General features: G+C 43.7%; 1 protein-coding gene across 2 annotated transcripts in view; it reads right to left on the bottom strand.

The window, feature by feature from the left end:
• Positions 1 to 14,869, bottom strand: part of smg6 (SMG6 nonsense mediated mRNA decay factor) — a 527,995-nt gene that overhangs the window by 72,314 nt on the left and 440,812 nt on the right. For both annotated transcript variants that reach the window (XM_072243359.1, XM_072243360.1), the window contains one exon: positions 3,901 to 4,054. In XM_072243359.1, coding sequence (XP_072099460.1) covers positions 3,901 to 4,054 — 154 coding nt within the window. The remainder of the gene's footprint in view (positions 1 to 3,900; positions 4,055 to 14,869) is intronic.

The raw sequence follows: 14,869 nt of genomic DNA on the forward strand, positions 1-14,869 counted from the left end.
CGTTATTATTTCTCCTCCCTCATTTTCTAGCGGTCCTATGTCCACTCTCATTTCTCTTTTATTTTTAACATACTTGAAAAAACTTTTACTATACACTTTGATATTATTTGCTAGCTTGCTTTCAAATTTCATCTTTTCCCTTCTAATGGTTTTTTAAGTTGCTCTCTGCAGGTTTTAAAAAACTTCCCAATCCTCTCTCTTCCCAATAAATTTTGCTTTGTTGTATGCCCTTTCTTTTGCTTTATACTTATCCTTAATGCAGTCTAATAACTTAAAGGTAAGTTCTTCCTAATTAATATAGCCACCCCTCTACTCCTGGTATTAAAAAATGAAAAATAGACTTGATCAAATCCACTCTGTTGCAGTTTTAGATGTTCTTTATCAATTAAATGTGTCTCCTGCAATAAGGCTATGTCCACCCTTTCCTTTTTAAGGTTTAGTAGGATTTTCTTTCTCTTGCTTGGTGAATGACCCCCTTAATGTTCCAAGTGCACAATTTTAATATATTACTGGTCATAACCCTTTATAACAATCATGTGATTCCGGAGGAGAAGAAACCCGACTTAAGGTCAGCTGAGCAGCAATAAGTAAATTAAAAAAACTCACAAAAAAAACAAAGCGCCAACAGCGCTGAACAAGAGGACTTACCCCACACTTAAAGGGGATATCTGAACCTTCTGCCCCACTGCCAATATGGCATTTAACATAGTCAAAAATGAAAACAGGGCATAATTTATCAATCCACCGATTTGTTACCGTCATATTTAAACTCCTTCAGGCTGGAGCAGCACCGCTAATTAAAACAAATAATGAAACTGTATTAATCAAAACAAACACGTTACCCATCCTATAAGATATCTTGCCATCGAGTAATGAAAGGGTAAAATAAAGCAACCATCAAGCATGTTATCATCCATAACCAGGGCTACACAATATTCTGTATACATTCTTTAGCCCAACGTGTCCACAGAAGTTTTAGCTATGCCAGGAGAATCAAATATCTTGGTGGTCCCATTGTAAGTGATTTTTAGCACCGCTGGGTATAGAAGAAAGCACTGGATTCCGGATTCTCTCAGCCGCTTCTTTACCTGGTCGAGTTCCTTGCGCTTCAGAAAAACAGCTGCCAAAAAATCTTGAAAATCATAAGCCTGGATCCCTCATCTATTAAAGCCTGGGCATCAGTCCCGTGGCATCTCAAAGCCTTCATCTCTCTTTGCTTATCACTGAAATTATGGAACTGCACAAGGACGTTGGCCTAGGCCCGGTTTTGGTGCCAGCATACGGTGAGCTCTTTCCACTTTAATGTGTCCAGCCTTGGTTTCCAAATCAAGGAAATTAGGCAGCCAGCCCTCAAAAAACTTCGCCGGTTGGCTGCCTTCTGTATCTTCAGGTAGACCGATGACTCATATGTTCTTTCTTCTACCTGTTCTCAAGATCATTGATATGGTCAGACAGGCTTTGAACTTGCTTTTCTAGCGCTCGGATGCAGCTTTGGGGCTGATCAGTTACAATTTCTACCACGGAGACTCGTCCCTCAGCCTCGGTCGTTCTTGTATCAAGATTTTTAAGCTCCAATGTGTGGTTCTGGAGTGTTAGAGAGAGTGGACCCAGCTTCTCGTCCATCATTTTGGATATGTTCTCCGTAACTTCCTGAATTACTTGACGAAAAGCAGGGTCCAACGTGTTAGCATAGCTAGCAGTAGCTAGCTCCTCAGCCCCAGGCGAGCGCTCTGTGCAGTCCATCCTGGCCGCTTTTTTAGTGCTTTTCGATGGCATGGTGTTGAAGCAGCTCAAAAAAAAACACTCATTAATGTTCATGTCATTAAATCTGACACTTGAGCATTTTTAAAAAAGTTGAAACAGATAGGTTTATAGGCAAAATTATCAGCGTTGCGGTGCTGAGCTCAGCAAAGCAGACTTTTCACTGCGCCGCCATCTTGAAATCTCTGCCATATGTCAATATCCTCTTTCTTAATAGCTACATGCTCAAGCTTTTCAGTCTGCTGTAAGTCATCCCTACAATCGCCAAGATCCTTTTCCGTAATGAATACTGAAGCAAAGTATTCATTAAGTACCTTAGCTATCTCCTCCAGTTCCATACACACTTTTCCACTGTCACAGTTGATTGGTCCTATTCTCTCACGTCTTATCCTCTTGCTCTTCACACTACATGCATTTAGACACAACCCCTTGAGTACCGTATTTGCTATCCTTCCTGATTCTGCATCCCTAATGATTTGATATTCAGCCTGTAGGACTATCACCTGCCTGCCCTTCCTGACAGTCTGACTGAATGCTATCTTTACTTTTTTACCATCCATCCTATCCTGAGTCCCTTCACTCCGGTTCCCATCCACCTGCCAAATTAGTTTAAACCTTCTCCAGCAGTTCTAACAAAACTGCCCACAAGAATATTGGTCCCCCTCGGGTTCAGGTACAACCTGTCACTTTTGAACAGGTCATACCTCCCCCAGAAGAGATCCCAATGATCCAAGAACCTGAAGCCCTACCCCCTGTACCAGCTTTTCAGCCACGCATTTATCTGCCAAACTATCCTGTTTCTACCCTCTCTGGCGCGTGGCACCGCAGCAATTCAGAAATTACAACCCAGGAGGTCCTACTTCTCAGCTTTCTACCTAGCTGTCTAAATCCTCGTTTCAAGACCTCATTGCTTTTCCTTCCTATGTCATTGGTCCTTACTCTCCTGTACAAGCCAAAGATCATCCAGTTGCTGCGCCAGATCCCTAACACAGTCTTCAAGGAGATGCAGCCCAATGCACTTCACGCAGGTGCAGTTCCCTAGGAGACTCTGGGTCTCCCAAGACTCCAACATCTGTCAAGAAGAACACACCACAGCCATTTAAATGGTACAGTAAGAGAGGGAAAAAAGATAAAAAGGAAACCTAAACAGACGCTTTGCACAGAGTTGACACCTCTTCCAAGCTGAAGCCTCCTTCGAGCCAAAGCCTGTCACTTCTACTCTCGCCACTGGCCTACTCCTGACAGTGGCCACTCCACTTAAACCTTCTGTTCTTTTATTAGTTCGTAGAGCTCTGATGACACTGCTGATAGGCCCCGTACAATGGACAACACCCCCGATGCTCTCTTTTTAAATCATCATCGCCAACCTGCGAGAAACACCTCTTCTTCATAGAGTTCTGTTGATGCCGCTGATCAGCCCCGTAAAATTTACTGATCACGCTTTGTGCATTCACATCTGAATCATTTGTATAAATAATGAATAATGAGGGTTCAAACATGATCCCTGCAGCACAACACTAGTATTTGGCCTCCATTCTGAGCAGCGGGTCCCAATCTTTTTGCTATTGACCCCTACCATTAACCGAGGGGCTTGTGGGCCCCTGGTTGCGAACCCCTGATTCCAAGGTACAACATTCAACAATCACCCCTGCTTGCTACCTCTGAGATCAGGACACAGATTGACCAGGTTAGAGTTAGAAATAGACAAGTGGTTGGCTCTAAATTCTGGGCTGTTTTACAGTCTGGGGTTTGAGTGTTGTTCTTGTGGCTTGTGTTATAGGCTCAGATGTTTAGAGATGCATTTCCACCCGGTGCTGGTTTGCATTTATTTCCACTCTCCTGAACTCTCACATCACTGGGGAGTGATACCATCAACAGTGACCAGGGATTCGAATTTGTTTGGTTTCTGAAGACTCTCTCTCTCTCTCACATTCCTAGTAGTTTACTGTGGCATGTACTTTAAAGGAGACCCTTAAAAAGAAAATACCAGATGTAACCTGGTGCAGCGACTCAACTAAAGGCTCAACTCATCAATTTACTGCATTTAGTACTTCTGCTAGACCACTCCCCCAACCACACACACACACACACACACACAATACACAACTCGGACCAGAGGGCAGGAAGGAATATGTTTACCAATAAGAGGGACCACGATGATGTACAGTCTACTATCCAACAGCTTGGCCAGGCCAGGGAGGTGATCAATAAATCCATTGGTGTCTGGCACAAGAAACACAGGTGTTATCTCAATCTCGATCTGCCTCTTCAAAGTCTGATCTTCTAACAGGGCCTGTTGAAGAAAGAAAGGAAAATACGAAACACATGAGAATGATCTCTCATCTAAACATTGGATTTGCTGCAGGGTATGTGAGGTGAAGGTGTGGGGACTGGAGGGATGTGTAAGTAGTGGATAGAGCTCAGGCCATCATGGGTAGAGTCCTTCCCCTTAATGAGCACAACTACACAATACACTGTCACAGGAAAGTAACATCCATCATCAGGGACCCCCACCACCCAGGTCATGCTCACTTCTCACTGCTACCATCAGGAAGAATCAGAATCCAGTTTATTATCACCAGCATGTGATGTGAAATTTGTTAACTTAGCAGCAGCAGTTCAATGCAATACATAATCTAGCAGAGAGAAAAAAATAATAAACAAGTAAATCAATTACATATATTGAATAGATTTGAAAAAAGTGCAAAAACAGAAATACTGTATATAAAAAAGTGAGGGAGTGTCTAAAGATTCAATGTCCATTTAGGAATCGGATGGCAGAGGGAAAGAAGCTGTTCCTGAATCACTGAGTGTGTGTCTTCAGGCTTCTGTACCTCCTTCCTGATGGTAACAGCACCGTGCCCCGGTGCTGAAGGTCCTTAATAATGGACGTCACCTTTCTGAGACACCGCTCCCTAAAGCCATCTTGGGTACTTTGTAGGCTAGTGCCCAAGATGGAGCTGACTAGATTTACAACCTTCTGCAGTTTCTTTCGGTCCTGTGCAGTAGCCCCTCCATACCAGACAGTGATACAGCCTGTCAGAATGCTCTGCACGGTACAACTATAGAAGTTTTTCAGTGTATTTGTTGACATGCCAAATCTCTTCAAACTCCTAATAAAGTATAGCCGCTGTTTTGCCTTCTTTATAACTACTTCGATATGTTAGGACCAGGTTAGATCCTCAGAGATTTTGACACCCAGGAACTTGGAGCTGCTCACCCTCTCCACTTCTGATCCCTCTATGAGGATTGGTATGTGTTCCTTCGTCTTGCACTTCCTGAAGTCCACAATCAGCTCTTTCGCCTTACTGACGTTGAGTGCAAGGTTGTTGCTGTGGCACCACTCCACTAGTTGGCATATCTCACTCCTGTATGCCCTCTCGTCACCACCTGAGATTCCACCAACAATGGTTGTATCGTCAGCAAATTTATAGATGGTATTTGAGCTATGCCTAGCCACACAGCACCACCCCGAGGTGCGCCAGTGTTGATCGTTAGCGAGGAGGATATGTTATCACCAATCCGCACAGATTGTGGTCTTCCGGTTAGGAAGTCGAGGATCCAACTGCAGAGGGAGGTACAGAGACCCAGGTTCCGCAACTTCTCAATCAGGATTGTGGGAATGATGGTATTAAATGCTGAGCTATAGTCGATGAACAGCATCCTGACATAGGTGATGTGTTGTCTAGATGGTCTAAAGCCGTGTGGAGAGTCATTGAGATTGTGTCTGCCATTGACCTGTTGTGGCAATAGGCAAATTGCAATGGGTCCAGGTCCTTGCTGAGGCAGCAGTTCAGTATAGTCATGACCAACCTCTCAAAGCATTTCATCACTGTCGATGTGAGTGCTACCGGGCTATAGTCATTAAGGCAGATCACATTATTCTTCTTAGGCACTGGTATAATTGTTGCCTTTTTGAAGTAAGTGGGAACTTCCGCCCGTAGCAGTGAGAGGTTGAAAATGTCCTTGAATACTCCTGCTAGTTGGTTGGCACAGGTTTTCAGAGCCTTACCAGGTACTCTATTGGGACCTTCTGCCTTGTGAGGGTTCACTCTCTTTAAAGATAGCCTAATATCAGCCTCTGAGACACAGATCACTGGGTCATCAGGTGCAGCAGGGATCTTCACAGCTGTAGTTATATCCTCCCTTTCAAAGTGTGCATAGAAGGTGTTGAGTTCATCTGGTAGTGAAGCATCGCTGCCATTCATGCTATTGGGTTTTGCTTTGTAGGAAGTAATGTCTTGCAGACCCTGCCAGAGTTACCGTACATCCAATGTTGCCTCCAACCTCATTCGATATTGTTTCTTCGCCCTTGAAATAGTCCTCCACAAATCATACCTGGTTTTCTGGTACAGGCCTGGGTTGCCAGACTTGAATGCCACAGATCTAGCCTTCAGCAGACGATGTACCTCCTGGTTCATCCACGGCTTTTGGTTTGGGAATGTACAGTAAGGTACAGAAGCCTCAGGACTCACACCACCAGGTTCAGGAACTGTTACTACCTGTCAACCATCAGACTCTTCAACCAGTGGGGATAACTACATTCAACTTCACTTGCCCTATCATTGGAATATTCCCTTACAACACGCTGGAGGAACTCAGCTGTTTGGGCAGGATCCGTGGAAACAATGAGCCAATGTTTTGGGTCGGTTCCAGCCCGAAACATTGACTCATCGTTTCCACGGATGCTGCCTGAACTGCTGAGTTCCTCCAGCGTGTTGTAAGTGTTGCTTTGACCCCAGCATCTGCAGAGTATTTTGTGCTATTGAAATATTCCCACAACTTATAGACTCACTTTCGAGGACTCTTCATCTCACATTCTCAATATTTATTGCTTGCTTGCTTGCTTGTTTATTTATTTATTTATTTCTGTATTTGCAGAGTTTGTTGTCTTATTGAGACATATAAGATTATTAAGGGATTGGACACGCTAGAGGCAGGAAACATGTTCCCGATGTTGGGGGAGTCCAGAACCAGAGGCCACAGTTTAAGAATAAGGGGTAGACCATTTAGAATGGAGTTGAGGAAAAACTTATTCACACAGAGGGTTGTGGATCTGTGGAATGCTCTGCCTCAGAAGGCAGTGGAGGCCAATTCTCTGGATTCTTTCAAGAAAGAGTTAGATAGAGCTCTTAAAGATAGTGGAGTTAAGGGATATGGGGAGAAGGCAGGAACAGGGTACTGATTGTGGATGATCAGCCATGATCACAGTGAATGGTGGTGCTGGCTCAAAGGGCTGAATGGCCTACTCCTGCACCTATTGTCTATTGTCTCTTGCACACTGGTTGAACTACCAATTTGGTGCCATGTTTCTTTGATTCTATTACGGATTAATTTGAGTATGCCTGCAAGAAAATGGATCCAGTGTTGTATATGGTGACATATATGTACTTAAATTTACTTTAAACTTTGAAGTAGCCACTGCAAGAAGTAATGTACATATGAAAGATAGTGTCAGAGATTATTGACAACATTACTGTGGACAATTACCAGGGATACATAAAAACATAGAAAACCTACAACACAATACAGGCCCCTTGGCCCACAATGCTGTACATAGAGGTTCAGTGTCAGTCCACAGGAGGCTGGCTCCATCAATGGTCTGAGCTGTTCCATTCGATATTTCTAAACTAACAGTCAAACCATTCACTGGGCTTTGGCCAATGCAGCCTCCCGCACTGTGCCCAGACAAGAATTCCCTCAATCCTGGGCCCAGATTGGGAAAACTCAAGTACTATCTCCATCCTGGATGCAGAGCTGGAGTCTGGATGCCAACTCAATGCAAGGGCACAACCTCCTTGTTCAGATGGCACAGTAGTGTCGCTGTTAGTCTATTACTTTACAGCAGCCAGCTGTAAGACGGGGTTTGATTATTGCCCTGCTGTCTGTAAGGATTTTGTACATTCTCCCCATGACTGTGTGGTTCCCTCTGAATATGATAGTTTCCTTCCACAATCCAAAACTTAGAGTTAGGGAATTGTGGGCATGCTATGTTGGTGCTGGTCGCGTGGTGACACATACTGAATGATTTGCTTTGAGGCAAAATGACACACTTCACTGTGTTGTTCACATTGACAGATGAAGGCCAACATACTAAAGACCTTTTCCACTACCCTACCTAATTGTGACGCTGCTTTCAAACAACTGTGCACTGTTCCATTAGTGACCGACCATTCACTATACAAGTCCTTTGCTGGTTTGGATGAACACGTGACAAATAAAATTAATCTTTATCCTTATCCTGTTGGCCATCCCAACACTGTCAGAGTTGCGGTGCTCACAGCCAGTGCCATATCTTCTCCATGAAGGGAAACTCCCACTGTCCTGGCAGCTCTGCTCCTTTCTTATCCCTGCCACTGCTCGGCCCACAGACACACATTTTACTCCATTACCCTCGCGTGTGATTTTCAACCAGTGAAGCAGGACGTGTTTCCATTTAGACTGTACCAGAGGTTTTGGTAATAATCTGTGAACAAAGAGCAAATATCCAGAGGCACAACAGCTGCGGGGATAATCAGTTATCCCTCAGTGCCAGCAACTGCCCAGTCAGCTGAATAGCTGGAAAATGTCTGAGTGCTGAAGATTTACCTCATGGAACAAAGCAGATCTGCTGCAGAACACAGCGAATGATATAATCATCACGAGGCCCCGCACTAACCTCCATCTCTGTTTCCAACTCGTCCACTGCCATACACTCTCTACTTTGCAGATGTTCATTATAGAGTCATAGAGCACGACAGCGCTGTAAGTGGCTCTTTGGCCCATCTAGTCCATACAGTGTTATTCTGCCTTGTCCTATCGACCCACACCTGGTCTGTAGCCCTCCAAACCCTTCCTAATCCACGTACTTATCCCGACATCCCATCCTGCAAAAACTCATTTCAGGGAGGTAGCACCATCAATTTGCGGGAGACTCCCTGAACTTCCGGGAGAGGTGGGACGTCTGCAATAGAGTAGCTCCTTAGCAGCTGGCCAGCTAGTTTAAATAACGTTAGTTATGCTAATGAACAAATGACACCTGTTAAACTCACCTCAACATGTCTTGTACAGTCTTAACCCACCATGGGCAATAGAAAAGTCACTGTTGCAAATAGTGCAGCGAGCAACACTGTCATTATTTTTGACCCCTATTAGGCAGGGGTACACTTTAGGGAGGTCTGGGGTGACATACGTTTTATTTTTTCTTCTTTTGGAACACTGCCATGGTGCGCTCGCTCTCTTGCACTCTCTCTCTCATGGTCGCTCTCTCGCTCGCTCTCAAAAAATTGATTTCCAGGATATTGTACATAATTTGCGGGCATCAGGGAACCACTATTAATATGCAGGAGACTCCCGGAACTTCCGAGAGAGGTGGGATGTCTGCTTATCCAAATTTCTCTGAAATGTTAAAATCAAGTCCACATCTACCACTTCTGCTGGCAGCTTGTTCCATACCCTCACTGAAGAATTTTCCATCAGGTTTCCCTTAAATATTTCACCTTTCACCCTTAACCTATGGCCTCTAGTTCTAGGCTCACCCAACTTCAGTGAAAAAAGCCTGCCTGCGTTTAGCCGATCTATACCCCTCATCATTTTGCATACCGCTATCAAATCTCCCTCATTCTCCCATGCTCTAGGTTGCAGGGGTTCCCAAGCTTTTTTATGCCATGGACCAATACCATTAAGCAAGGGGTCTGTGCATCCCTGGATAGGAACCCCTGCTCTAGGAATTAAAGTCCTAACGTATTCAACCTTTCCCTATAACATTTGTGATAAGTTACCTAAATTACCTCTTGATAATTTGTGTTCACATGGTACAACTCAAAATTTCACAAATTCAACGTCTCTGTCTCCCTTTATAATTCTCTATTTATTAAAAAACCCAGGTGTGCACTTTCACCCACCAACCTGGCTTGTCTGTCACAACTTACCATCATACATTTCAGAATCAGAATCTGATTTATTATCACAAACATCTGTTGTGAAATACATTGTTTTGTGGCAGCAGTACAGTGTAAGACTTAAAAAATTACTGTAAGTTGCAATAAGAAATATATATTTAAAAATAAGTAGTGCAAAAAGAGAGCAAATAGTGAGGTAGTGATATGGTTCATGGTCTATTTAGAAATCTGATGGCAGAGGGGAAGAGGCTTTTCCTGAAATGTGCTTCTAGAAGTGTAGGTCTTCAGGCTCCTGTACCTTTTCCTTGTAAAAATGGCACTGTGGGATGGAACTTGTATATCCCAGTGTGTTCTTGACCATAGTTCCACAGATGGTCTGCTGGTGGTAGTTGGTCAGAGAATTCTTCAAGCTGGTCTCCACCCTTGGTAACAATTAACTTCCCAACAACACACCACAGAGCGTAGTGGTTGGGGCAATCACCGATCAGAGTTCAATTCCCGTCATTGTCTCTAAGGAGTTTGTACGTTCTCTCTGTGACCATGTGGATCTCCTCCACTTTTCCCCACACTCCAAAGACATATGGGTTAGGGCTAGTAAGTTGTGGGCGTGCTACGCCGGTGCCGAGAATGCAGTGACACTTGCACCCAGCTCCATCTTGGATAGAGTTGGCCATTGATGCAAAACAATGCATTTCATTGTAAGTTTCGATATTTTAATGTTTAACCATGACAAATAAAGCTAATCTTTAAAACAACATGTCATATTGAAGATAACAATGTAGATACACGTTCTGTACATCTGCCCTTTCCCCTTACGAGAGGTCAATAAAACTAGAGGACAAAGGTTTAGGAAAAGGGCCACTGTACAGGATTGGAAAAAGCTGCAGAAGGTTGCAAGTTCAGAGGTTCCACCATGGGCACCAGCCTCCCCAGCATCCAGAACACTGCTGTTGCCTCAAAAAAGCAGCATCCGTCATTGAGGACCCCCACACCCAAGACAAGCCCTCTTCTCACTGCACAATCAGGGATGAGGTACAGGAGCCTGAAGACACACACTCGATGTGTCAGGAACAGCTTCTTCCCCGCCATTAGATTTCTGAATGGACATTAAACCCAAGAACACTGCCTCATCATTTTTCCCTCTTTTTCTGCATGAATTATTTATTTTTTATATATTTACAGAATGTAATTTAGAGATTTTTATTATGTATTGCAATGAACTGCTGCTGCAAAACAATAAATTACATGACATATGTCAGTGATATTATGCTTGATTCTCACTCTGATTTAACCCAGAAATCAGCAAGTAGCTGAAACACACTGTCCAAGAAAACAGAGTAAGCAGAGTCATTGAGAGCAAGTATAAGGTCTTAAGACGAATACGTAATTCACTAATTGACTATGTGTTGGGGGGCGGGATTAGGAGGGATAGAAAAGGTGGGACAATTAGTGAATTTCATTATGTATGAATGTGGCTCTATGATATTTTGTCTCTGTGGAGTGTGACCTTATGGTTCTGCAGACACAGAGAAAACTTAACTAATCATTACCTCAGCACACTCACATATGTGTTTGAATTAACATGCTATTGACAGAAAAAAAATGTAACAGAAGAGAGGAGGCATGATCAAGGTAACTTGGACATTAACACTTTTCCCAAGGAGAGTTGGTACCTTTTGAGCTACCATCAGGGACCAGACCCTGGGGAGAGTTGGTACATCAGGGACTGGACCCCAGGGAGAGTTGGTATGTCAGCGACTGTATCCCAGGGAGACTCAGGTCATCAGGGACCAAACCCTGGGGAGAGTCAGTACATCAAGCACTGGACCCCGGGGAGAGTCAATCTCTCAGGGACTGGACCCTGGGGAGAGTTGGTACATCAGGGACCAGACCCCGGGGAGAGTTGGTACATCAGAAACTGGACCCTGGGGAGAGGGTAACAAAAAACTGCAAGGGTTAAAATCAAAACATTATGGGAATCATATATAGGTCTCCAAATAGCAACCGAGACGTGGGGTTGAGATTGCAAAGGGAGCTGAAAGAAGCATGTAATAAGTGTAATGACACAATTGTAACAGGGGACTTCAATGTGCAAGGGGATTGGGAAAATCAGGTTGGTGTCGGATCACAAGACAGTGAGTCTGTTGAATGCCTACGAGATGGCTTTTTAGAGCAGCTTGTACTTGAGTCTACTTGGGGAAAGACTATCTTAGATTGGGTGTTGTTTAATAACCCAGACCTTATTTGGGAGCTTAATGTAAAGGTACTGTTAAGGAGGCAGTGATCATATTATGATTGAATTCATACTGCAATTTGAGAGGGAGAAGCATAACTCACATGTATCAGTATCACAATGGAATAAAGAGAATTACAGAGGCATGAGAGAGGAGCTTGCCCAGATGGATTGGAGGAGGATACTGGTGGGGATGACGGCAGAGTAGAGATGGCTGAAGTTTCTGGGAATAGTTCACAAGGCACAGGATAGATATGTCCCACAGAAGAAGTATTTCTCAAATGGCAGGGGTAGACAACCATGGCTGACAAGGGAAGTTAAGGACTGCATAATAGCCAAGGAAAGGGGATATTAGGTAGCAAAAGTGAGTGGGAAGTTGGATGATTGGGAAGCTCTTAAAATCCAACAAAAGGCAACTAAAAAAATCTATAAGAAGGGAAAAGGTGAAATGAGGACAAACTAGCCAACAATATAAAATAGGATACTAAAAGTTTTTTCAGTTATATAAAGAGTAAAAGGGAGGTGAGAGTTCATATCGGACCACTGGAAAATGATGCTGGTGAGGTAGTAATGGGGGACAAAGAAATGGCACATGAACTTAATGAGTACTCTGCATCAATCTTCACTGTGGAAGACACTAGCAGTGTGACAGATACCTGTGAGTGTCAGGGAGCAGGATTAAGAGCCATTGCTATTACAAAGGAAAAACTGCTAGGCAAACTGAAAGATTGGACTACATCCTAGAGTCCTGAGAGAGGTTGCTAAAGAGATAATGGATGCATTGGTCATGATCTTTCAAGAATCGTTTGACTCCGGCATGGTCCCGGAGGACTGGACCATGTCACGCCACTCTTTAAGAAGGGAGGAAGGCAAAAGAAAGGAAATTATAGGCCAGTTAGCCTAACCTCAGTGGCTGGGAAAGTCCTGGAGTCTGTAATTAAGGATGAGGTTAAAGTTTATTATTAAAGGGGGCCTTTTCTGGATGGCTACCAGTGAGTTGTGGTGTTCCTTAGGGGTCAGTATTGGGACTGCTACCTCTCACATTGTTTGTCAATGATTTAGACAATGGAACTGATGGCTTTGTGGCAAAGTCTGTGAATGACATGAAGGTAGGTGGAGAGGTAGCTAATGCTGAGGAAGGAATGAGATTTGAGCAGGACTTAGACAAATTGGAAGAATGGGCAAAAAAGTGGCAGTGGAAGACAGTGTTGGGAAATGTACAATAATGCATTTTGGTAAAAGGAACAACAGTGCACACTATTATCTAAATGGGGAGAAGGTTCAAATGGGGAGTTGCCGAGGGACTTAGGAAGAACCTTGTGCAAGACTCCCAGAAGGTTAATTTACAGGATGAGTCTATGGTAAAAAAGGCAAATGCAATGTTGGCATTCATTTCAAGGGGAATAGAATATAAAAGCGATGAGATAATGCTGAGCCTTTATAAGACAGTAGTCAGGCCACACAGAGTATTGTCAAGAGCTTTGGGGCCCATATCTCGGAAAGGATGTGCTGACATTGGAGAGGGTCCAGAGGAGGTTCGCAAAGATGATCCCTGGAATGAAGGGATTAACATATGAAGGGTGTTTGACAGCTTTGGGCCTGTACTCACTGGAATTTAGAACAACGCATGGGGATCTCATTGAAACTTACTGAATGCTGAAAGGACTAGATAGGGTGGATGTTTCCTACGGTGGGGGTATCCAGAACTACAGGGAACAGCCTCCAAACTGTGGGGCGACCTTTTAAAACAGAGGTAAGGAGGAATTTGTTTATCCAGGGAGTAGTGAATCTGTGGAACTCTGCCACATACTGTGGTGGAGGCCAAGTCCACGTATATATTTAAGGAGGAAGTTGATAGTTTCCTAATCGGTCAAGGCATCAAAGGGTTTAGCAAGAAGGCAGGTGTATGGGGTTGAGTGGGATCTGGGATCAGTCATGATGGAATGGCAGAGCAGACTCGATGGGCTGAATAGCCTAATTCTGCTCCTACATCTTAGGGTCTTATCAGGGACTGTACCTCGGGGACAAGTACCATTGGGTATTGGCAACTGCAGGAAGCAGCAAACAATATTACAAAAAAAATGTAACCTTTGGCTGGCATCTCATTCAGGGCATCAACACTGCCCAAACATCATTATTAGTAGTCATCTGTACCATCAAAATAGCATCTTTAAGGACAATCAGTTTCTTTAGTTTAGAGTCATGAAGTAATCTTGTGACTGTGTGCAACCATTAAAGTTAGATTAGTGTTATTTCTATAATTTAATTTTTGTCATTCATTTTGTAGCATAACGATTGGGAGTGGGTGTTTAGAGTCAGCTCATTTCTTTATAACTTGGCAGTCGGTATCAGGCAGCGCTTCAACAGAAGAACATGACTGCTTCAATGCCAGCAGCTCCTCTTCTCATTACTGCCGTCAGGGAGGAGGTTCAGGAGCCTGAAGACACACAGTCAATGTTTTAGGAACAACTTCTTCCCCTCCGCCATCAGATTTCTAAACAGTCCATGAACCCATGGACACTAATTCACTATTTTTGCTCTCTTTTTGCATTATCTATTTATTTTGTAAAATATATTATTACTGTATTTGTAGTAAAATGTACTGCACTGTACTGCTGCCACAAAACAACAAATTTCACTGCAAATAGTACGTCTGTGACAATAAATTTGATTGTTGTCATTCATGGACTGGGGAGGAAGCTGGTCCTAATTCTTTAAGTGTGAGTCTTAGGCAATGGGGTAGAGGGCACATCCTGGATGCCGAGGGTCCCTAATGATGGATGCCACTTTTTCCAGGCATTGCCCATTGAAGATGTTCTCAATGTGGGAAAGCTAGTGCCCATGATAGAGCAGGCAGAATCTACAACCCTCTGTAGCTTTCCCTGATCCTGTGCATTGCAGACTCCATACCAGATGGGATTCAACCAGTTAGAATGCTCTCCATGGTACATCTGTAGAAATTTGACAGTCAATCTCCGAATGAAATTTAGCTGCT

This window comes from Mobula birostris, chromosome 25 (genome assembly GCF_030028105.1).
Source record: "Mobula birostris isolate sMobBir1 chromosome 25, sMobBir1.hap1, whole genome shotgun sequence".
NCBI classification, from domain to species: Eukaryota; Metazoa; Chordata; class Chondrichthyes; order Myliobatiformes; family Myliobatidae; genus Mobula; species Mobula birostris.